Raw genomic sequence first — 24,956 nt, forward strand, 5'->3', positions numbered from 1 at the left:
CTCCCACTGCTGGGTACCCACAGCACCCCCCATCCTGATCATGTGATTTACGTTGCTTTTTGATAGATTTACCAGATACAGTTGCATACATTTTAAAATACTGTATATTTTTAATTTTCCTTATTTTTCTTGTATGACTGCTGTATACCAGTCACATAATAATTGTTATAATCTATTCTTTTTGGCACAGAGAGATTCTGTGCAGCATAACTGAAGATGAGTGTGGACTTCTCCACCCTACCTTCTCTCCATTCACGCTTTTTATATTGTTTTGGACTTTTAGTGATTAAAATAATGTGTTACATGTGGTCCTTGGGCATGGAGTAGAGGGGATAGAGTCTTGGGTTATTTGCATTAACTGCCTCATTGACCCAGTGGAAATGATTTCAGCATGGAGCATTTACTACTCAACTCCTAGGAGACCCATGTAGTATACATGGAGTGGGCCACTGCTGCTTTTTTTTTTTCTTCTTCTTCTTCTTTTTTTTTTTCTTTTTTGAGACAAGAGTCTCACTTTGTCACCCTTGGTAGAGTGCTGTGGTGTCATAGCTCACAGCAGCCTCAAACTCTTGGCCTCAAGTGATTCTCTTGCCTCAGCCTCCTGAGTGGCTTGAGAGCCTGACCACAGTGCCTGGCTATTTTTTAGAGACAGGGTCTCTCTCTTGCTCAGACTGGTTTTGAACTTACGAGCTCAGGCAGTCCACCACCTTGGCTTCCCAGGGTACTAGGATTATAGATGTGACCCACCACATCTGGCTCACTGTTGCTTTTGTATTGATGGGTTACTTCATGTGGAAAGGCGTGTATGTGCATGTGTATTGGGTAAATCACAGATCAAGTATCTTAGCTTTATTTTTCACAGTGATACGTTTTTCTTCAGCAAACCATTTATAACTGTGTTGGTTTGTGTTTTCCAGGAAGGAATGCAGCTCATTTCAGAAAAGCCTGAGACAGAAGCTGTGGTGAAGGATAAACTCACTGGTTTACATAAAATGTGGGAAGTTCTTGAATCCACCACCCAGACCAAGGCCCAGCGGCTTTTTGATGCAAACAAGGCTGAACTTTTCACCCAGAGCTGTGCAGATCTAGACAAATGGCTGCATGGCCTGGAGAGTCAGATTCAATCTGATGACTACGGCAAAGACCTGACCAGCGTCAACATCCTTCTGAAAAAGCAGCAGGCAAGTGGACAAGGCGCGACAAGGCACCCCAAGCCGTTTTTGTTTCGTAGCTGAAGTCCTCATAGTCACCTGCCTTCCTTGTGAAAAGAGTTTTAGCCCAGCAAAGCGCAGGCTCTGATAGTATCATGGAATGTTTACAGAGTCAAGTAGAAAGACAATATTCACAGAAGTATTGGGTGTCTGTACATTGGAACGCTTTTTTCTTAATACCATTTTCTTAGCTGATGGATATTATCACCATTTAACAATTGAGTAAATACATTAGTCAATTCTGCATTTTACGTGAAGGAACAATGTTTGCCTAGGTTGCTGTAGAAGGTCTTGATATGTGATATCTGAGTTGTTCAGGATACTTAATTGATTATAAAAGTAATGTAACAGTTGTTTTATATTATAAAAGAAGGCTCTAAGGGCGAATACACCTACCTCAAATTCGCAGGGAAACAGTTCTCAATTGAGGTTGGGAAAGCAAGTCAGTGGCAGATGCTCCCAGTGGCTTCTTGGCTGGTTATTTAGTGGCCAAGTCTCAGTGGGCCCAGCCGTTTTGCTTAGAACCAGTCCTTATAAAAGACAGTCTTTGCCAAGCGTCAAGACCTGCTTTTCTTCCCTGCCCTCAGATGCTGGAGAACCAGATGGAAGTTCGAAAGAAGGAGATCGAAGAACTCCAGAGCCAAGCCCAGGCCCTCAGCCAGGAGGGGAAGAGCACGGACGAGGTGGACAGCAAGCGCCTCACTGTGCAGACCAAGTTCATGGAGTTGCTGGAGCCCTTGAACGAAAGGAAGCATAACCTGCTGGCTTCCAAAGAGATTCATCAGTTCAATAGGGACGTGGAAGACGAGATCGTGAGTAGACCCTTGCTGTACATGCCACTTGGTTGCGAACCTTCTCCCCTGTTTAGAAGCCTGTGTGCTCACTTGCCTGGGGCCGTGCTGGTGAGCTGTGCAGTCACGAGCTCCTCACCTTCTTAGACAGTGGTCCTCAACCTTCCTAATGCCGCGACCCTTTAATACAGTTCCTCATGTTGTCGTGACCCCTAACCATAAAATTATTTTTGTTGCTAAGAGCAACTGGTCTAAGGGTTCTTTCCTTCTTGCGTGAAGTGTAGCTCTATTGTTGCTCTCATGTCTCACTTTGTCACCCCCAGTAAAGTGCTGTTGTATCATGGGCTCAAGCGATTCTCTTGCCTCAGCCTCCCGAGTAGCTAGGATTACACACGCCATCACAACGCCTGGCTACTTTTTTTTTTTTTTTTTAGAGACAGGGTCTCAGTCTAGCTCAGGCTGGTCTCAAACTCATGAGCTCAAGCTATCCCACCCACCTTGGCTTCCCAGGGTGCTAGGATTACAGGCGTGAGCCACCGTGCCCAGCCTAGAACAGTACTTTTAAATGTAATTAATGAGCGCCTCCAACATGCTGGATCTTGAGGATGAGGTGAAGTTTGGAGAACTCGCCCTCCCCCATCTCTGAGCAGGGTAGCTCCTCAGACAGCCCTCCCAGGAGCCGGGCCCTCTCCTGAACATGGCTCCCCTGCTCTCCCTTACTTACTGCTCTTGTTCATGTGGTATGTTTGTTCCTCAGACCAGTTCTGATTACTTATTCACATTCTTTCCAGTTGTGGGTTGGAGAGAGGATGCCTTTGGCAACTTCCACCGATCATGGTCACAACCTCCAGACTGTGCAGCTGTTAATAAAGAAAAATCAGGTAAGGGTTTCTGCTTAAGCTAGTTCAGTCTGATAAATAATTGCTGTAAGTTATAAAACAGAAAATGTGAAGGCTCGGTCATTTCTTCTGGCCCTAACAGCTTGACATAAACACCATGATGCTGCCCTTTAACAAGCCCTTGTGTGTTTTCTGCCACGTACAGACTCTCCAGAAAGAAATCCAGGGGCACCAGCCTCGCATCGATGACATCTTTGAGAGGAGCCAGAACATTGTGACGGACAGCAGCAGCCCCAGCACTGAGGCCATCAGACAGAGGCTCGCCGACCTGAAGCAGCTGTGGGCTCTCCTCATCGAGGAAGCAGAGAAGCGCCACCGGCGGCTGGAGGAGGCGCACAAGGCCCAGCAGTACTACTTTGACGCGGCCGAGGCTGAAGCATGGATGAGCGAGCAGGAGCTGTACATGATGTCTGAGGAGAAGGCCAAGGTGAGAGAGGCCCCCATTCTCCCTGAAAGGAGGCAGGGCACATCCCTAGCCCAGGAGAGCTGCAGACTCGGACCTGAGCTTGTGTTCTCCTGGTGGTTCTATCTTTATAAAGATTTCCCGTGTTGCCTTTCTGTGGTAAGGGAGAACCAGGATACTTAAAGGTGTCTAAGATCTGGCTGCTCTTTCTCACTTGACACAGACTTTCCTACCTGAGTCCTGGTGTGTCACTAAGACTGGGTTCTTCTGGATATGTTTGAAAGGTGCCAGTGTCCTTGCTCCTAATTCGTAGGTTCCCTAAACTTGACACCAGACAAGATGGTTCTGAGATCATTGAAAAGCATTTTAAGGGTCCACGATGCTGTTGTCTGCATGCCTGCTAGACCACAGGTTTCAGCTAGTCAGGACACACTTGGTTCACCTGAGCTTTGCTCTCTGCCTCAGTGCAGTCTTCCTCATTCTGCACTTCCCTAATGTTCATCTTTTGAAAACACCTCCCGTGGTCCAGACACGTAGATACTCCTGGAAAGCTTCTGCCTCCCACATCACACTTCTGGTGTCTGTCTTTTTGCTGGTCCTTCCTCCTGCCCTGTCATGCAGTCAGCCTGTCACTCCTTCGGGTGGCTTTGGGCTGGAGGGGACAGCTGTGGTGTGACCATCCCCTGTCTTGTAGGATGAACAGAGTGCTGTCTCCATGTTGAAGAAGCACCAGATCCTGGAGCAAGCTGTGGAGGATTATGCAGAGACAGTGCATCAGCTCTCCAAAACCAGCCGGGCCCTGGTGGCTGACAGCCATCCTGAAAGGTGAGTACCATTCAGTGACAGTGAGACCGGGCTATCAGTTCCTCTCAGTGAGGGTCTCTTACTAGCCCGCAAGAAGAAAATGGCAGCATTCATCAGAATCACTGACAAAAGTACATCTGTGGGAGGCATTTTTTAAATAGAGCCAGCAGGCCTATGGTCAGTGGAAAGTGTGAACTGTTGCTTAACCCACAAGAGCAATTTCCTAACATATCTCTCATTGGACAAGGCCCTAATGAAAGATTGTTGGTGTCATTAATCAGAAATACAGGTTGATTTGCACAGATACAGGTAATTACCATAGCGCTTGGATAGGAAAAGTCTTTCAGTTTAGGAAAATTATTACGTTAAGTCCTTAGGAGTAGTAGATGAAATGAAAGAGCTTCCAGGAAGAACAGAATGATACCACCTGTCTAAACCCTGACACATCAAGTGCTTAGAATACCTTTGAGAAAAAGTAACAAGTGTGCTACTCATTAGCTGTATACCAGGTGCCTGTATTAACTTTGAGAACTGTCATTTTTAAGCTTTCTCTGAAACTGCTTTTTATGACTCAGACAGTAAAAGAGTCGGCCTTGTGTATTTAACCGGGTGGTCGGGAGAAATAAGGGCAAAGGCTGTATTGGTACGGGAGGTCCTTAAGATGCTCATGGGCAGGATTCCCAGGAAAGTGGGTTTCCTAGTATCCAAAGATGGGGACCAGCAAGTTTTCGTCTCTGATAATCCTGTTTTGAGACTGTCACTCCTGAGAAGCCACAGAGAAGGGGATGCAGTCTCCTGAGTGCTCACACAGCACCTGTGAAATGGGAGCAGCCGGGCCAGCTATGCTGACAAGGAAGAGCACAGGGCCTTAGCAGGTGGAGTCTGGTGCGTGCACCACTTGTCTCTCTGCAGTTCATACCCAAGAACAGAAGATCGCTCCTGGATTTTAAATTAACTTTTTTGAGAGTCAGAATCTCACTCTGATGCCCAGGCTAGAGTGCTGTGGCATCAACCTAGCTCACAGCAACTTCAAACTCCTAGGCTCAAGCAATCCTCCTGCCTCAGCCTCCTGAGTAACTGGGTTTACAGGTTACCACCCTGACGCCACCCTGATTCTTCGAGTTTTAGTAGAGAAAGACAGGCGTGGTCTCGCTCTTGCTCAGGCTGGTCTCAAACTCCTGATCTCAAATAGTCTACCTGCTGCAGACTCCCAGAGTGCTGCGATTACAGGTGTGAGCCACCATACCTGCCAGCATTAGTTTTTAACATCAAAGGAAATTGTGATCTGCAGAGCCAGTGGTGCAAGAGAGTTAGGGTTTCTCCCTGCAACTCCATCCCCCAGCTCCCACAGTTACATGCAAGATGGCCTTCGGCCTTGATTATTCTGTTTTGTTTACATACTGGCTCTTCATTACTTGACCTTGAAGCCAATTTCAGAGTTTCATTTTTCAGTTTCAGTATGTTACACAGAGTTTCCTTTGAGAAGTTAATGTAACCTTCTCTCCCATTATCTCCACCTCATTTGTATTTTTCTCGAAGAACATTGACAATTACGCTCCCCTTCCTCTGCTGCTCCCTCTCTCTTTCAGTGAGCGCATCAGTATGCGGCAGTCGAAAGTGGATAAGCTGTACGCCGGCCTGAAGGACCTCGCGGAAGAGAGGAGAGGCAAGCTGGACGAGAGGCATAGGTTATTCCAGCTCAACCGGGAGGTGGACGACCTGGAGCAGTGGATCGCCGAGAGGGAGGTGGTCGCAGGGTCCCACGAGCTGGGGCAGGACTACGAGCATGTCACGGCAAGTGCATTAGGCGGGACATGGGTGGCTGTGCCACAGCGACAGTGTGGGAAGTCACCTGCATTCCTCACTGTGAGCAAAGAAGATGCTCTGACTCACATCAGATGGAATGGGGCTAGGTTCAACATAGTGTTTTTTATAAAACGGTGACTTTGACTTAGGTTGGCTGACCTCTTTGTACCCCCATGCCTATAGTAAAAGGAGGGGGAGGCGCAGCAGGCCTTACTCTGCTGCACTGAGCAGAAGAAAACCTGATTAAGAAGAGGTTCTAGAGGGAGGCGCCTGTGGCTCAGTGAGTAGGACGCCAGCCCCATATGCCGAGGGTGGCGGGTTCAAACCCAGCCCCGGCCAAACTGCAACCAAAAAATAGCCGGGCGTTGTGGCGGGCGCCTGTAGTCCCAGCTACTCGGGAGGCTGAGGCAGGAGAATCGCGTAAGCCCAAGAGTTAGAGGTTGCTGTGAGCCGTGTGACGCCACGGCACTCTACCCAAGGGCGGTACAGTGAGACTCTGTCTCTACAAAAAAAAAAAAAAAGAAGAGGTTCTAGAGTTAAAATCTGCTGTTCTTCAGCCCTGAGTATAAGTTATGACTGCATATGAGAGGTTAATATTACATGATCACCCTTGCTTAGAGGCCATTTCTTTCCAAAGAACATTGATGTGATCCAGACATAAAATGTTCACAACGGTCTCACTGATTTCTTTATGTGCATGCTTATTTCAGATGTTACAAGAGCGATTCCGAGAATTTGCCCGAGACACAGGGAACATCGGGCAAGAGCGTGTGGACACAGTCAATCACATGGCAGATGACCTCATCAACTCCGGACACTCCGATGCTGCCACTATCGCTGAGTGGAAGGATGGCCTCAACGAAGCCTGGGCTGACCTCCTGGAGCTCATCGACACAAGAACACAGATTCTTGCAGCCTCCTATGAACTCCATAAGTTTTACCATGATGCCAAGGAGATCTTTGGGCGCATACAGGACAAACACAAGAAACTTCCTGAGGAGCTTGGGAGAGATCAGAACACAGTGGAGACCTTACAGAGAATGCACACTACATTTGAGCATGACATCCAGGCTCTGGGCACTCAGGTGGGTAGGGGTGATGGTGAGGTTTTCTCTCCATAGAGTATGTCTTTGTGCATCTCTGAATATCTCTCCATTCCTTGGTTCCTCAACACATGCCTCAAAGAATTGCCCCAAATTAAGCACATACGTGTATGCATGTACACACACCTTGTATCTATTTGGAAGAACTTATCAGTCCATAAAGTTCTATATTTGCCACATTTGCAAACAACACATGACTGTCTCTATGATTAAAAAATATATAAGTAAACCAGATGCTGCACAGATATTTGCAAGTTACAAGCCTCAACAAGAGTTCGTTATTAGGTTAGCTTATCTGTCCAGAATAATTTCCAAAATGATTATTTTCCATTAACCAGAGTCTGAGGTATGTATCTGGAAAGAGAGAAAACAAGATTCTAGTGTTTAACATGCCTGCTCTCTTCCTACCCGCCGTATAAAGTGGGTAAACTCTTAAGACTTCATTTAAAAGATGTTTGACAGGGCGGCGCCTGTGGCTCAGTGAGTAGGGCGCCGGCCCCATATACCGAGGGTGGCGGGTTCAAACCCAGCCCCGGCCAAACTGCAACCAAAAAATAGCCGGGCGTTGTGGCGGGCGCCTGTAGTCCCAGCTGCTCGAGAAGCTGAGGCAAGAGAATCGCGTAAGCCCAAGACTTAGAGGTTGCTGTGAGCCATGTGACACCACGGCACTCTACCAAGGGCGGTACAGTGAGACTCTGTCTCTACAAAAAAAATTAAAAAAAAAAAAAAAAAAGATGTTTGACAAAGTTATAAGAATATAACAGTAAGAATCTAACATAATCACTCTCTAGTTTTCTTTCTAATGTCTGTATAGTTTCTTGTTTAGTTTTATGCTTTTAGTTGAAAAACAAATTGTGGGTTTTTTCCCCTAAATTTCATGGTCCTAGAGAAGTCAGTTTCATAAAAGATGTTCCCAAGTATGTCGGGGGGTTTGTTCTTTTCTGTTAAGAGTGTTGATCATCTAGTACACAGGTCTGCAAACTCTCTGTTAAAGGCCAGATAGTAAGTATTTATTCATGAGATATGCAGCTCTGCCCCCTGCCATTGTAGTGTAAAGTAGCTGTGGACACAGCAAACAAATGGGTGTAGCTATGTTTTAGTAAATCTTTACTTAAAACAACAGGCAGTCCAGGCTTGGCCTCCAGGCTGACCCAGTCTAGCGCATCAGCCTCGAGGCTGCTTTGGTGTGCTTTGGGATGTGTTTGGTGGAGGGAGCATCTTGACGGCCATTGTCTTCTCACTTCTCCCTAATTCTTAATTCTTATAATTCTCTGTGGCTGTATGTTTAATTCATCTCTCTAAGCTTCAGTTTTGTAACACTTGGAGGATTGAGATGATGTGTGCAAAACGTGACATAGTAAGAGCTCTATAAAAGTTTTCTAATTATCGTTACATAACAAAAGGGAAACTTTGGGGTTGCCTAGAGAGGGAGTCAGAAAATACCTTAGCAGCACAGGTCTTCCTTTGGCACCTGTAAAATCATGTACTTTTAGAACTGCAAGAAAGTGAGAAACTATGGAGTTGCTCCCCAATTTTTTCTGAACCCTTTTACCTCGTGAGACTCAGAGTGAGGGAACCCAGCAAGGGTCCAGGGATACCCAGCACAGGGATTCACCTCCTCAAGTCTGGCAGCCCCGGCACACCTGCTGGGCCAAGCTGGTACAGCCATGAGAGGGTGTGCGCTCTCTCTGCAATATTGGCCCCATCCACATTTGTTATCTCACAGCAACAGCCAAAGGGAAGGCACAGAAGTCCTGGAGCACACAGTGCTTCCTCCTAGTGTTTCCTCTTGTGCCAGCTTGACCTGTCACCATCTCCATTCTGCACAGGAGCCTCAGGAAGAAACAACACAGTACTTGCAACCGAGAATGGTCTTGAGCGGCTGTGCAAAGCAGTAGTTAATTTTTGTGAGAATGTTCCCTTTTGCAGTCCTCTTCCTGTTTTGAGAGCAAGTTTAAAAGAAAAAATGAGGAGGCTGAGGCAGGAAGATTCCTTACAGCCAGGAATTTTAGGTTGCAGTGAGCTGTGATACCACTGCAAGTGAGACTCTGTCTCAAAAACAAACAAAAAAAGAGGCACAGAAGCAAGTATTTGGGAAGACTTGGTTAGTTTTATAGGGAATTAGCTTTCTAGATAATGTCCTAGGAACTTGAATGTTGTAATGTTTTATACCTGAGCCATAATGAAAGAGTAGTTCCAGAAGTTCCTTAGGATATGGAAGTCAATCACAATAGAAACCAAATTTCTGTTGGTTCTTCTTTATAACTTTGCAGAAACTTTGGTTTTTACCTTCTTTTCTTCCCACCTCTCCCCTACCCTGGCACTGTCTCTCCCCGTGACCTTTACCACCCCTGCATCCTCACATTGTGTTTCTCCAAAAGCTCCTCTCGGACGTCTGAAAGCCCTCACCATCCACAACGGCTGTCTGCACACTTCTTTGACCACACAGTCTCATTAGTAAATAATGATTGTCCATGCCCCCAAGTGTGTGTCTTTAATTAGACATTATATACGTGTACGGCACTGCAAATGTTAAGTACTTCATATAAACGTATATGAGAAGTAAATAGCTACAGTTATTAGTTTCTGTGATAAAAGGCATATGCATGCACACCCTCACCCACCAAAAAGGTGAGAGGGTATTCTTGAGTTTTTCCCTTTTTTTTAAATAGAAAGTAGAATATCATGCACCTCACCTGAACTTTGCTTTTTTCACTTAGCCATCATCTTGGAGCACTGTTGGTATGTGTGCGTAGAGCATTCCCTTGTTCTTTTTTTTTTTTTGTAGAGACAGAGTCTCACTTTATGGCCCTTGGTAGAGTGCCGTGGCATCACACAGCTCACAGCAACCTCCAGCTCCTGGGCTGAAGCGATTCTCTTGCCTCAGCCTCCCGAGTAGCTGGGACTACAGGTGCCCGCCACAGCACCCGGCTATTTTTTTGTTGCAGTTTGGCCGGGGCTGGGTTTGAACCCGCCACCCTCGGCATATGGGGCCGGCGCCCTACTCACTGAGCCACAGGCGCCGCCCCCCTTGTTCTTTTTCATGGCTGCATAGGACTCTCCTATTGGATGTACATCATTAACGTAACCAGTACTTCATTGATGGAGAGTTACTTTAATTTTGATCTTTTGCTTTTATAGACAATGCAGTAGTAAATAATCTATCTGTATTTCATTTCCTAAATGTGCAAGAATTTACATTAACTACCCAAGGTGGGACCATAAAATTAGAAGGTGTATGCATTAACAATTTTCACGGACACTGCCTGTCTATGCTCTGTCAGACTCCTGTCAGCAGCGAATGAGCTCAGTGAAAATACATCATCTGCCTTGGACTTCTGCCAACTATTAAGTGATGTTACATTATCTCTATGAAGTATCTTTTTGGTGTATAAGATTCTTTTGCATTCCCTGCTATCTGAACTTTCTCTACATGCTGATTTTTGTGTTGGTTTGTTGGGGTTTTTTTCTTTTTGGTAACTCGCCAAAAATCCATAGACGTAAATGTACCATTGGCTCCATTTACCAAAACACAATTCTCACTATTAGTTTTCAATTTTGCAAAGAGTACATTAAAATTTGGCTAGTTTAGATTTCACCTTCTTTAATATCACTCAGTTGACCACACCGGGTGCTGTTTCTGTATTTTTGGAGGGATTTAGATGTCCCACGGGGAGAATTCTTGCAGGTGACAGGTGCGTTGTTTTCAGCAGCATCACATATCAATGGAAAGGTATTTTCAAAATGTGTTCTTCATGGTAGTTTCTCACTCAAGACAAGAACATTTATCTTGACCCTGCCTGAAAGAGTAGATGAGGTATTATTTTGTAGAAATACATCCAGCTGTGTCCTACTTATATATCCCATGCCACCTCCAGGAGACTTTTCATGACTGAGCTCTTCTGCTTACATTCCTGTAGAATTTCATTTGTTTTATCTCTTAATAGTATAAAACTTAAGAATGTAGTTCAGTAGATGTATAGAATATTTGAGTTTTCCTGACTTGGATCTTCATGAAATTGAGGCCCTTTGAGGGGCAAGGGCCACATTTTGACTGGGGACTTCTTTCAGTATGTGAGCAGAGCAGCGTAGGGCAGTGGTGGGGGCTGCAGTAAAACTCACTGGCTCGTCTCCCCTGTGGCTTCCCAGGTAAGGCAGCTGCAAGAGGATGCGGCCCGCCTCCAAGCAGCTTATGCGGGTGACAAGGCCGACGACATCCAGAAGCGGGAGAACGAGGTCCTGGAAGCCTGGAAGTCCCTGTTGGACGCCTGCGAGGGCCGCAGGGTGCGGCTGGTGGACACAGGGGACAAATTCCGCTTCTTCAGCATGGTGCGTGACCTCATGCTCTGGATGGAGGATGTCATCCGGCAGATCGAAGCCCAGGAGAAGCCAAGGTAACGCTCCCAGCCTCCTAGGCAGGAGGAAATTGGGCTCACTGACCACTGGTCAACTGGGAGAAGGGATTTTTCAGGGAGATAAAGGAGCTTTGAGAGCAGTTGTTGGCTGAGAGCTGCAAGGCCAGAGCAGGGTTGGGGAAGCTGTCATTCCAGGTGTCCTGCACATCTCCAGGGAATGCTGGGTCTCCCAGCTCATCTCCCGTTGTTCCGCACTCACAGGCCTTTCTGCCCACGTCTGTGCTCAAAGTAGGACCTCGGGCTCCAGGCAGCCACATACCTGGGGACTAACTGTCTCATGTTTGCAGTGAGATGGCTTTTCTGAGTTCTTTTTGTTATGTCTGGATTTGAAATCATTTTGTACCTTTCCATACACATTACTAAGGGTGTCACTTAGCCTCAGTATGTGTACTAATGATGTCCTGGGCTTATTATTTAGTATTTGTTCTATGCTTTGGCTTTATTTCATGCAGATAAGTGAAGAAAAGTTAATAGATTAACAAGCTGGTGCAGATATAATCTCCAGTTTACCTCCGCCAGCTCCTGCTTCCACTGTAATTGAGAAATAAACTGTCCTTCAGTAGAGGAAACATTTTTGTTGCGTATATAAATATATATTTTAATTATAATTCCTAGATTAGGGTTGTTGCATTTTGATGCATGGAGAGCTCTCACAGCTCTGCTGGTCCCTAATGTCTAACCTGATTCCACTCTGTGTGTTTTGTCATGTCTGAATAAGGAGACTGTCTCAGCTACTATGGAGATCACATATCCCAGACTTTTAGCAGCTAGCTCTTCAGGGTATACTTGGGACACCTGTTACTGCCTCTGTACCTTCTTCTCAGAGTCTTTCGGAAGTGCATTTCAAAGTGAAAATTTAAACAGAAATCCAGTGCAAACATTTTGAATTGAATCATTCAGGCACCCACACAAAAATAAAGGAATTCTAAATGTTTGGTTGTATGACTGACCCTGAATTGTGCTGTCATGGTGCTTTGTCTCCAGTGGCCCAGCCTAAACTGTATTGGTGAATTAGACTAAGACGTCATCAATTTCCTTTAATTGCTCTCCTAAAGGAGGTATTGTTTGTCTGATTTCAGGGATGTGTCATCTGTTGAACTACTAATGAATAATCATCAAGGTATCAAAGCTGAAATTGATGCTCGTAATGACAGTTTCACAACCTGTATTGAACTTGGGAAATCCCTGTTGGCGAGAAAACACTATGCATCTGAGGAGGTAGGATACTGCTTTGCTTTGGGGTCAAGGGGAAATGTAGGTCATGTTAAAATATAAAATGACTTTATTGGGGGGGTGTGTGCGTAGATGTGTATAATACAGAAATATGTATTTATATTCATACTCACATGCACATTCATATATTTCAAAACTTCCTTATTTCTTGTGTGTCTAGAATAGAATTATGCAAGAATCCAGGCCTAGAGCCAATAAATTTATGGCACAGAAGACAATTTTTGAGGGCCTCTCCCACCTCTTCCATTGGCACTCTTTCTAGTTGGCACCCCTTGTTCATCAGATGTGACCTAGACCAGCTTCCTCTTTAATGGATGGGATGATGGTGTTAATAATGACTAGTTAAGTGTGTGCCCCCCACCCCGCCACCCTGCATGGGAACGGATATCCTCTTAGAAGTCAAGGCTTTGCCCCTTGCTGTGTGTCTCTCTTCCCAAATATGTTTGCTGAGGGAAGCTTCCTCATGACAGAGTATTGTAGCTTTGGGCAGGGCCCCAGCCTTCCTCCGGCCCTTTCTGGAAGGAGCACTGCCATGTTTCTCTCTCCTTTCCCTTTACACAGATAGACTGAGTAGTCTTTGGGTATCTCCTGACCTATGGCAGTCCTTGCAGAAACTGTATTTTTCTTGTGCAAAGTGACTCATCAAGAGGGTGTGGTACATTCTGTTAAGATGTCTTGGGGTTCCTCTTTTTCATGCAGATCAAAGAAAAGTTACTGCAGTTGACCGAAAAGAGAAAAGAAATGATTGACAAGTGGGAAGACCGATGGGAATGGTTAAGACTGAGTAAGGACAGACTTGACTCTTCTCTCTGCTCTTTTTGGGTATCCGTGGGAAGCATGCAAGTTTATCTTTCTGCTGTAATTGATATGATATTGTTGTTTAATGATTTTGGCATTTTAGATGGTTTCTTAGTATTCTGTTTCATCATTCCATGGTAAATACTATTTTTAGGAAATTTCCTGTGGTGTATTCATTATATTTCACCATGTGACCTGAGAGTTATAAGTGGGATTTGGGGGCATTCTTTAGGAACAACATGGGGGTGACCATTCAGCACCCTGGGGGAGGGCACAAACAAATAGAAACCCCTTCCCCCAGTCATCTTCAAGAATTATTACTTCAGGCCACTGCGGTGGCTCACATCTGTAATCCTGGCACTCTAGGAGGCTGAGGAGGATAGATTGCTTGATCTCAGGGGTTCAAGACCAGCCTCAGCAAGAGTGAGACCCTGTCTCTACTTAAAAAAAAAAAAAAAAATAGAGAAACTGAGGCAAGAGGATCATTTGAACCCGGGAGTTTGAGGTTGCTATGAGCTATGATGCTATGGCACTCTGTAGATGGTGATAAAGTGAGACTCTTTCTCAAAAAAAAAAAAAAAAGAATTATGACTTCAGAGTCAAGAAGATCAAAAGTTGATATGATTAAGTCTTACATTTGATGTTCTCATTGGAAGATTAATAACAGTGAAATACAAACTAACATCTATTAAGGACTTAATGTGAACTGGGTATTGTTCTAAGTTTTTTTTGATCTATGTCTGTATTTACTCCCCACAGTGACCCTGTGAGATAGATTCTATTTTAAATCCTCATTTTATAAAGGAATAGGTGAGCCAACCCAGGGTTACTAATGTGCAGCATTGGGGATAATATTTCATCATTGGTGTGAACACTAAAAGTAGCCCAGGTCAAGTGGCATTCAGCGTCTTTTGCTGTTCTGTGGTGGAGCTCTGGGCTCTGTCTTTGTGTTCTAACCCCATCCGTGCACATCTAGGTGCTTAACTAGAAACTGAATCCAAGGGGCATTTTCTAGGGAAGGCCCAGAGCCCTCAGAAGTCCCACTTTTGACCATTCTTTACGTGAAGATTTGGTCTGTAAGTCTTGAGAATTCTAGGGCACTTTCACTCAGTTCAGCAAAACCCACATCACATTGCCTGCTGTGAACTGGGACGAGGTTGTACACTGGGGACAGAGTGATGACTTGCACAGTCCTTCCCTTGATGCTGATGAGTCCTTTACGCAGAGGTGGCATCTTCTCCACGTGGCTGAGCTGTGGGCATCCAGCATGAGGCCCTGGAAGGAGACGGCTGGCTCCTGGGGACACTGGTGCTACACGTGGCCCGTCTCTCACCTGAGCAGCCCCAGGCATTGCTGCATGAAACACAGTGAAGAATCAGGGTTAGCAATAGCACAAAGCCACGTTCTACCCTGCCTTCTTGTAAAGGTGGTGGAGCCAGCGTTCTCTGCGTCTCCTCATGGGTGGAGGAATAGAATGAAACTGCAGAAGCCTTCACCATGACGTCCCTACTTGCTGTAGTGCTCCCATGTCCTTCCCTCCCTTGCCCCCAAAGTAAAACACGACTGCCTCCAGGAAGGGGTGGTTTCTGGCTGCGTGTGGAACGTGAATCCCCGCAGGGCTCTGAGGGGAGCTGAGTGAGCAGAGTGTGCAGCATGGTGGCTGCTGTCCCACGTGGGGCTCCTGAGAACTTGAGAGATGTGGTGAGAAAGCTCTGTAAATAGGAAATTCACCTCAGATTTAGACTTAGAAGAAAAAAGAATGTAACATTTCAATGTCTTAAATACCGACTCCATGTTGAAATGGTGGTTTTTAATATACAATACACATTAAATTAATTTCACCTGTTTACTTTTACTCTTTTTAAAATGTGGCTACTGGAAAAGTTAAAGTTGCACATCCATTTATACTGGACAGTGCTGATCTAGAGTAGACAGGAAATATTTGTGCAGGTAGCTGCCTCCAGAGAGGAGGGCAGAGTGCCGGGAGGTGGGTCTGGCGGGGACTGCCAGCTCTTGTACTGGCCAGCCTCACCCTTTCTTGGTATGCTGTGCAGTTTTGGAGGTCCATCAGTTCTCAAGAGATGCCAGTGTGGCCGAAGCCTGGCTGCTTGGACAGGAGCCATACCTGTCCAGCCGAGAAATAGGCCGGAGTGTGGACGAGGTGGAGAAGCTCATCAAGCGCCACGAGGCCTTTGAAAAGTCTGCAGCGACCTGGGATGAGAGGTTCTCTGCCCTGGAAAGGCTGACAACAGTAAGTGGCCGGTGGACGCTGGACTCCTCTGCTTGTTAGTCCAGGGGCAGCCTTTTCTCCCTGCTTATCTCTTAGACTGGAAAATTCATACAATTGCTCAGTTTTTAAAAAAACAGTAAGAATCTTGTTGAAGTTGGTGACTCCCTTGAAAGAGGACTGGGGACAGGCACAGGGCTGCTACCCCCTCTCGGCTCATAGATTCAGGATGACCTACAGGAGCTTCCTGTCTAGGAATGGGCCTGTTGATCTGCCTTTCTCCTATATCTCATTGAAAGGCAGTTAAAAGTTTCTTTAGAATTTCTCCTAGCTTAATCCTGGTCCATTATAAACTCCCCATTCCCAGTGACCTCTTCTGCCCAACATAAAGGCCTTTGAATAGGGCATTTGCACTAATGTTTTCTCTGCCAAGACTTTCGCACTCCTGGTAGAAAGTGATTCTTTGCAGTGTACAAAATGGTGTTTCTTTCTGAGGTCTACAACTCTGGGGATTTAAGGTGTACCTGCATACTTTGTGCATGCATATTGCTCATGAAATGGCTTCATTTCGGTTAGAGTATTCTGTGGCTTTTTTACGTGTTATTTGGGTTTTGGCTGTACACAGATCCCTACCACAGCACAAGCCGCTTCCTTGAGAATTACTGCAGGGCTGTCTCCGGTGTTTGTTGGAGCTCTCCTGGGGAGTCCAGCGTGAGCCCTCGGGCTCAGGTACTGTCCTCCTCAGCAGAGTTGAGAGCTGCATAGTTAATTTAGAAATTAAACCCAGCCTCCCAGGAGTTTTGCCAGCCCATGGCATACGTATGTAGGCTGTGTTTCCCTAGTCTTAGGTTGTAGCCGCAGTTCCTCAGAGCCTAATGCCGTTTTACTCAGGCTGCCAGAGCTTCTGGTTGTGCAGTGTGGTCCAGGGGAAGACTAGCCCCTGGGTTCCTAGAACCCTTCCCTTAAAAGAAGCAGAGTTTGCGACTGCACTGAACATCACTGTGTTCTCTGCAGTTGGAGTTACTGGAAGTGCGCAGACAGCAAGAGGAAGAGGAGAGGAAGAGGCGGCCACCGTCCCCGGAGCCTAGCACGAAGGTTTCAGAGGAGGCCGAGTCCCAGCAGCAGTGGTGAGTCACGGGCAGCTCCGGAGGCTGGGCTCTGAGCTTCAGTGGCAAGTGAGGTTTATGGAGCGTCTGTTGGAAGCCTTGCTTTGCTAGTCCCAACCACATAACCTCCCTGGTAATTGCTTCGGTAGACTATTTAGAATCTGTATAGTCACCCCTCAGTATCGCTTGAGGACATGGACTTGTCCACATTCTCATAGCTGCATAGATGGCAGAGGTAGAATGTGGACGTCGCCTTCCCCGTGCCTGCACTCGCACACACACGCACACACAGAAACACTCAGAATCTCTCTGTGCGGGGCTAAATGGATAGAGTGAACTACCCAGACTTCAGGCCAGTGATTTTGTGGTAATGCTTTTTGAAAGTTCCAAGTGACTTTACACAAAGGGCCGAAATTACTGACTTTCCAAAAGGCTGATTATTTTGCCCTGGAAAATGCTCCCAGCCACCTCTGGTGCTGCCTTTATATGGTGTGGAGCAGGGCAGGGCATTCCCGTCGTCTGCTTTTTTTTTTTTATCTAGAGTCTATTTGAAACACTTGGAAGTTAGTTTTTAAAAGTTTTTAAGTTAACATTCTATGAAAGCATTGCTTATGTTCTTCTGAGGAAAACTTGTAATGAAATGGAATGATGTTGTTCTCCCCACCCTCTCTTACTGTTTTCCTCTTTCTTTTCTTCCTTCCTTCTTCCCTTCCCTCCCTCCCTCCCTCCCTTTCCCTTCTTTTTTAACCCCCTCATCAAACAGGGATACTTCAAAAGGAGAGCAAGTTTCCCAGAACGGTTTGCCGGCTGAACAGGGATCTCCACGGGTTAGTTACCGCTCTCAAACCTACCAAAACTACAAAAATTTTAATAGCAGACGGACAGCCAGTGACCAGCCATGGTCTGGACTGTGAAGTTCACTACCATTTGTCAAGAACCACCCTTTTCAAATCCTGTCGGTTTTGACTTTTCGGCTTCCACTTCAACCAAAATGTTAAAAAATTTTACTTAATTCATAGCCTTCCTTGGTTCCATATTTGTTTGCATTTATTTAATTCATGTTTATTTGAGCCTCTTAACTGATGGATGCCCAGTGGCCTTAAAGCAACATACTTAATTTTTGTTTATTTATTGTGAGTTTTTCATTAAGATTTTGCAGCAATACCCTTACATGAGTAATTGAAATGAAATTAAATGAGATTACAGCATAATGAAGAAGAAAACTAGAATCTTAACAGGTACGACATATGCAGTTATACTAACAGGGCACAGCACTGTGCTGTATGTAGCCCCCTTCAGAGATGTTATTAACCTACAGTGGTTTACTCGTGACCAGGAAGACTGGTGAATGAGGAAGGACGTTCAATGCTGAGATGAAAGCCGCAAGTCAGCTGTGTAACATTCCGTAAAGGATGCATTCTTATAGTGAAAGTGACAAAAAAAGGAAGTCGGATATACTCTGGAAGCTATTCTAATTTGGGGCGTACAATCTCAAATGTTTTTGAGACCCTTGGGTCATCATTACTTTTTATAGACCAGCCCCTCTTTCCTGCCAACTCCCAAATTGAGAACTGCAGGCATCCTTGGAGCAGGCACTGCAGCCAGCCTCGGGAATAAAGTGCCCGCTGACGGTGGCCCCCACCTCTGGTCGCTGTCAGTACCATGGGGATGAGGGAGGCAGCAGGCAAGAACAGCTCTTGGTGTGTTTGGGAGGCCTGCCTAACAGGCCTCTCCACCCAGTCAGTGACTTCAGGGTGTCAAAGTGTTTTAATTTTCCAAACAAATGGAACAAAAGCCATTCTGGTTCATCCTGACTACTTGAACGCTGTAGCCTAGGAGCACTCGCATGCCTCCTGGCTGCATAGGTCCATCTAGCGTCTCTGCAGACAGAAACTTCTGTACGTCGCAGACGAATCTTCTGATTCGTTATTTATTTTCTTAAGACCTGTTGTGGAATTCTCCGAGTCTTTTAGGATGGCATTTATCCTACATTTAGGCTACAAGCAGGGATTGAAAGTATCTTAACAGAAATCCTTTTCCTTAGAAATAAAAGCTAGTGAAAGAGGTGATTTCCTGGTACTGATAAAGACAAAACCAAATCCATTACTACATTGAAGTCTTGTGAGACATTCACTTGCTCATTTGCCATATTTAGATGTGTTAGTAGAATCAGAAACCTGTTTTGATATGTGTTCTCCATGAGTTAAGTCTAATTTGTCTTTTTATTTCATGATGCATGTCTTTTTTTTTTTTTCTTTTGTCAGGATAACATCATATAGCATCTTCCTTGTTTTTCCTTATCTCTATGTACATATCTATCTACTTGAGATTGTAGATAGGTATATAGATAGATGCCAAGCTTCTTATGTTCTGGGAGTAGTGTGCACCATGATTGAGTCTCTGCCTTACACACCAAAATTCATGTTAGAAAAAAACTGCTGCTTTGTCTTTGATCATTAGGAAGCCCTGATGTTTCTGGCTTCAAATTACATAACGCGTGTCATTGACCTGTATGTATATATGTGATGTTTTCATATATATGTGTATGTTTTTAAATTTTGTATCATCAGGACAGATACCCAATTGTATGCTTTTTGTATTTAGAAGGACCCTCTCCCCAAGAAAGAACCACGGAAGCTCACAGGAAGGCCATACTGTGAGCCTTTAACATTTGCTCTCATACCTATTGTTATCTAGATTTTTAAGTTATAGCTTCCCAGAACAAATTTTAATTGCAATCGGATTGCTTTGGAAGAAGAAAAACACTTTCCATTGTTGTGGGTGGTGGTGCAGAGACTCAAGTTAATGAATAGTTGACGATAACATTGCTTGGTGGTGCACTTCGAACACCAATCGGGGGTTTCCTGTGCTACTAGTTGTCACGTTGCATTTATGTTCCCCTCCTGATTTAAGTGTCTCGGGGATGCTCGGACTAATTGCTAAGGAGAAGCGGCGTTGGGGGGTGGGGGGGCATAGTCCTGTACCATCATTCATCACAGCACTGTGATTTGCTTTTGATGTTTGTCTCTAGTGGTGTGTTGTCTGTTGGCATGCTTAAAGCACATGTCCATTAAAATTCATTTTGTTTCTTTTATTTTCCTTGTTTTCTTCGTTAGTGATTCATTTGCATAAACATTAATTATCTCTGCATACTGGTTTGGGGTTTTCTCTTTCCTTCTAACGCTAAAGAAAAAATTTTTGCTGCAGAATTTCCCTCAGAAGAGGCTTCCCTGGCCTTCATCTACCTTGAAGTCTGACCAAGTATGATAAATTTTAGCCATTTTTAAGTAAAGATCTCCCTACCCAGGTCATTGCTGTTGCTAGCAGCTTTCAATTCAAACCTGCAGCACTAAATTTTTTTTTAACCTGGTTTCTGTATATACTAACCCCATGTCTCTCTGGACTCACACCTGGCTCAGGCCTTCCAAACCAAACTCAAACTTCATCCTCCCCAGAAGTTTCCCGAAATCTCACACGAAAGGAGATGTGTTGACTCTGAAATCTACTCACATTCTTTTGACTCAGGGTTTTGTAGTCTTGGTGATTTCCCCTCCTATAACTCTCCTTTAAAAGTGAAAAGAGATAGAAATATTTAAGTAGACTATTGTTCACAAGCACGTGTCTACAGGCTGTCGGTGGCAAGGCCTGAGTAATCACCATGCACACAGATACACCACCACTCCACACACCCCTTGTGTCTTTCTGCCCCAGTAATTCATTTTCTACATTGCCATGAGGGTAAAGGCAATTTTCTCAGTCAAAATGACCTTGAAATAGTGTAGCATCTAGTCTCACCCTAAACCCTGATGCTGATTGTGATAGTTTGCTTAGGTATAACTTAAACTCATGATTCTTTCTCCCTGCCCAAGTTTTTAACAGCCCTTTTACCAAAAAATTATTTTTCTTGACAATCAAGCATTGGGCCCAGCCATTTAGGTAAAACCCAGTAAGTGAGAGACCCCATTCCTAAGAGTTGACAGATCCAAATGTTCAAGTGGTGGTGGCCAGACTACCGTTTATCCTGTCAAGGTTGTTGCTGCTAATTTGGTGTCACTGGTTCTGGGCAGCAGTGGTGGGGGACGTATCTAATGAGCGTGCCATTGACTCCTCCATGTCTGTCCGTGTATGAGGGGTGCAGGTTGTCTGTAACCCACTAAAGCGTCAGCCACACCCAGCTTTAGTAACTCGCTAATCCCATACCCTGGGTGTATCAGCCAGGGGCTGCTACAGTTAATGGTACACAGTTGATGGTACACAGGCTGAAAGTGATAATGAATCAAGACCCTACTACATTTCCAAAGCCGAAAAGCCATGAGGGTTACAATTTAAGTGAGCTTGGGAAGGAACGCTCCGGAAGACGTCTCCAGCCTGAAGGGTCAGAGCCGCTGGAAGCCTGGCTGTCTCTGGGCTTCCTCCTCTCAGTACAGCAAGGCACCGTGATCAACCAACCCGTGATGGGGAAGGCCCTGGTTCTGTCTTTGTTTGGGGGTAAATAGCTGTGTGGTGTTGAGTGACTGTGATTGGCTTTTCCAGCTCCTTTAACACAAACTACAACCCACTCACGATACAACTTCGGCAGATGTGGTTAAATTGATGTTTGTTGACTTGCCTCATTTCCTTCCAGCTCTTAAGTTCCAAAGTCTAACTGGGATGGTAGACATGAAATGCATGATCGTTGTCCTAATTTCTGCATGTGTTTATGACAATGTGTTGAGGGGCGGGGGAGGAGAGCCAGAGAGCATTTTCAGAAACCAAAGTTCTTCCCTTTGTCTTATGCTGGGGGAATGCCATGTAGCTCTGATACAGTTGTCTGTCGGTCTGTTTGTGAATGCCCTTTCGCTTCAACTTCAGCCCTTCTGGTAGCATCCTTGGTTCTAAGGTGGCTGCTGTATAACGTCCACTCTCTCTCATATTTAATATGTGTGATTGTTACCGTGTCCTTTTGTTTTAAAGTAACTGTAAAAGGAGAAGTTCTGAGTTATATTAGAGAAGATGGATTGATCAGAGGAGTAGAGTGCAGTAAAACTCATACTGACATTTTGCTTTTCTCATTTCCCCATAAACGGGCGGGTATTAATCCATTCCCACCTTCTAATGTCCCCCGGTGTCCAGCTGGCTTTGTGGGGTGTGCAATGGTTTTACTGTACTGCCTCGATCTCTGCCAGGCATTTATACACAGCCACGTGAGCGAGTCAGTTAGAGAGTATGTGGCCATGCCTGTGGCTCACAGAGGTAGCTGAATGGCCTCTCTGCTATCCCTAGGTGGCAGAAACAGTGGACACAAGTGAAATGGTCAACGGCGCAACAGAACAGAGGACGAGCTCAAAAGAGTCCAGCCCCATCCCCTCCCCTACCTCGGATCGCAAAGCCAAGACTGCCCTCCCAGCCCAGGGTGCTGCCACCTTACCGGCCAGAACCCAGGAGACGCCTTCGGCCCAGATGGAAGGCTTCCTGAATCGGAAACACGAGTGGGAGGCCCACAATAAGAAAGCCTCGAGCAGGTAACAGCAGCAGAGGCTGGCGCAGCAGGATGGGCAGTGAGCCCGGTACAGGGTGAGGCGGGAAGGGAGCCTGTGCTCATGTGGGTTCCTTCATTTGGGAGCTTCTTGGGCATTACGTTCTTCACCTTAGAAAGCAGAAGGCGAGCTCTGGTCATTATGAGAAGAAGAGCTAAACGTGGGTGGAGTAGCAGAAAGGGGCCTAGTAGTTTATCCTCAGAAGGAATCTGCTAGTTTGAGATTAAAGACTCTTCTCTCCCATGATGAAATGACTTTCTTGTAAGATTCCTTACGGGATTTTTAAAAAGACATCTGCCATTTCCCTTGGCCTTATTTCTGTGTCATACTTTATATATATATATATATATATTCATTATCTCCCAATAAGCCCTAATTTTATTATTTAACAGATGAGCGAAGGGAGGCTCTGAGAGGTTTAAAAAGCTTGCTTTCTGTAGAAACCTAGTACATGGTGAAGCTAGAATGAAACCCTTCTGACTCCAAAGCCTGTGGGCTTAACCAGTAGACTACCTGGGACCGCGCGCAGTTACGCAGCTTATATAATGTACAAGGGATCTGAACGCTGCCAGTCACACTGAGGGTGGCACAGGGATTTATGTGTTAATACAGATAGATGCCTTAATAAAATTAGTGTATTATGACAGCCATATTATATGGGAAAACCTTACTCCAACTCACCCAAAGGTGCCATAGGTGCTAATGTCCCTGAATCTGCCTCCCCATCAAGTTGCCAAGCCACATAAAGAATGCAGCTGAGGCTGCAGGAGCTCCTGCTTGCAAACAGCCAGGGAGCCTGGCCTGTCCCCCATTACCAGAAGAGGGCACCACCACAAAGAGTACTAAACACAAGTAAAAAGGAGCGACCAGCATCTCTCTTCACTAGAAAAGGGTATCACTAGAAAAAGAAGTAGCACTCAGACCCACCAGTGTAGCAACTTGTGCCCTGTCCCAGGGATCTCAGAGGAATTCTGTTCCGGTGCTAGTGTCAGCAGAACTTAGCACGGGCTATGAATAGGCGTACACGTGTGAGTGTCACTGATCAGACTTGCGCTTCTCCAAGGGGAGTGCAGCACAGAGCCCTGATGACCCTTTCTTCACTGCTCAGGTCCTGGCACAATGTCTATTGTGTCATAAATAACCAAGAGATGGGTTTCTACAAAGATGCGAAGACTGCTGCTTCCGGAATTCCCTACCACAGCGAGGTGCCTGTAAGTTTGAAGGAAGCTGTCTGTGAAGTGGCTCTAGATTACAAAAAGAAGAAACATGTATTCAAGCTCAGGTGAGAGTTGCTGTGCTTCGTGGTTGCCTAAGAATGGGTTTATTTTCGCTGTGGGGCTGGTTTTCTTAGACACTGTGATTAGTTGGTTTTCTGCCATTTTAAATCCCCAATAAAGTGAAAAAACAGTTTGGCACATGTCTCAGCTATGAGTTTCCCTGTGGTTAACAGTACAGTTTAGCATTGAGGGGAAAAGAACTTTGGTTTTCGTAACCTAGAACTTAACTGTTCCTAAGACTTAAGGTGGACTGTTCCCATTTCACAGTTTAAAAGAAGCTTAGAAAAATAGTTTCCCCATCTTCTCAGCTTATCCCAGGAGATGCTATTCTTTGCTCATGACTTATCTGGAAGACGGGTCAAGTGAATCATCCTGGAGCCGGATGGAGACAAACAGGAAATGCTTGGATGGGGCCTGGGGCCCTGTCCTCCCCTGACTCTGCAGCTGCCACTGAAATCATATAGTTCCAAACGTCTCTACCCTGTCAGACACACACACCTCTCTGCAGAGTGGATCCAAGCTCAGAAGAAGTTCTGCTCATACTTGAAAGTGGGCAGAAGCATAATTTTATCTTTTAAAAATAAGCATTTCCGTGGTCAGGGTGTTAGCTTAACACTGATTAGCTCCGTTGCTTTGGGATCTGAAAAGCTCTGGTCTTCAGTAATGTGTGTGTTTTGTGCCAGTTGGACTAGAATGAGGCCATTGGGAGGAGAGAGTTTCAAATGGTGAGATTTATTAAGGCCTATTGATGCGCAGTGTAGGGCCTTGGAACACTCATATTTTGCAGGATGAGGCACAGCCAGCGTGACTCCTGGCTGCTTTCCCCTCTGTGCTCCCTAACTGGCTTTAGAGAGTCGGCTATAGGCCCAGGGCAGTCACCCTCTTGCTTTTGATGGCAGCAGTGTCACACTCACTGGTGACCTCACTAGGGTGGTTTCTTTCGTTCTAGGACATACATTAGAAGAAAAATCTAGAACACCTTTTCTGTCTATCTCTTCTGAGATTCTGGAATTTATAAATGTAGGGGATACGAGTTCAGTAGCAGAATCTCGAAGGGGCTTTCTCCTGAAGTCAGTTCAGACCACTGGTGAAGCATCCACATGGTCTTTGCCGTGACAAACCCCAGTGTTGTGTTCGGGGCTTTTTCTGATGGTTCCCATGGATTGGAGCACTGAGCTGCCTATGTACCTTATTTGGCACAACTGTGTGGCTTCATGATGTCCAGGGCACCGCTGCTGGGCCTTTGCAGGCATGGTGTAGGTAGCGTTCTGATTGACATTCTGATGTGATTCGTTTGGTCTGCCTGTACTTCACATAGGACGTGGGAGTTGCGGAGTTTTTATTTTTCTGAAGTTAAGTCGTGACTT

At 45.5% G+C, this 24,956-nt stretch overlaps 1 protein-coding gene across 4 annotated transcripts in view; it reads left to right on the top strand.

Annotated features, from left to right (window-relative positions):
- SPTBN1 (spectrin beta, non-erythrocytic 1) overlaps positions 1–24,956 on the top strand; it is a 238,708-nt gene that overhangs the window by 211,615 nt on the left and 2,137 nt on the right. For 3 of the 4 annotated variants that reach the window (XM_053588956.1, XM_053588955.1, XM_053588957.1), the window contains 15 exons: positions 918–1,181; positions 1,799–2,023; positions 2,794–2,883; positions 3,047–3,328; positions 3,999–4,129; positions 5,698–5,902; positions 6,625–6,999; positions 11,167–11,411; positions 12,512–12,650; positions 13,365–13,449; positions 15,518–15,714; positions 16,705–16,817; positions 17,560–17,623; positions 22,059–22,297; positions 23,421–23,594. In XM_053588956.1, coding sequence (XP_053444931.1) covers positions 918–1,181; positions 1,799–2,023; positions 2,794–2,883; positions 3,047–3,328; positions 3,999–4,129; positions 5,698–5,902; positions 6,625–6,999; positions 11,167–11,411; positions 12,512–12,650; positions 13,365–13,449; positions 15,518–15,714; positions 16,705–16,817; positions 17,560–17,623; positions 22,059–22,297; positions 23,421–23,594 — 2,828 coding nt within the window. Of the gene's footprint in view, positions 1–917; positions 1,182–1,798; positions 2,024–2,793; positions 2,884–3,046; positions 3,329–3,998; positions 4,130–5,697; positions 5,903–6,624; positions 7,000–11,166; positions 11,412–12,511; positions 12,651–13,364; positions 13,450–15,517; positions 15,715–16,704; positions 16,818–17,559; positions 19,891–22,058; positions 22,298–23,420; positions 23,595–24,956 lie in introns of those variants that run through there. The other variant, XM_053588958.1, reaches the window with a different exon arrangement.

Source organism: Nycticebus coucang, chromosome 4 (genome assembly GCF_027406575.1).
Source record: "Nycticebus coucang isolate mNycCou1 chromosome 4, mNycCou1.pri, whole genome shotgun sequence".
Taxonomy (NCBI): Eukaryota; Metazoa; Chordata; class Mammalia; order Primates; family Lorisidae; genus Nycticebus; species Nycticebus coucang.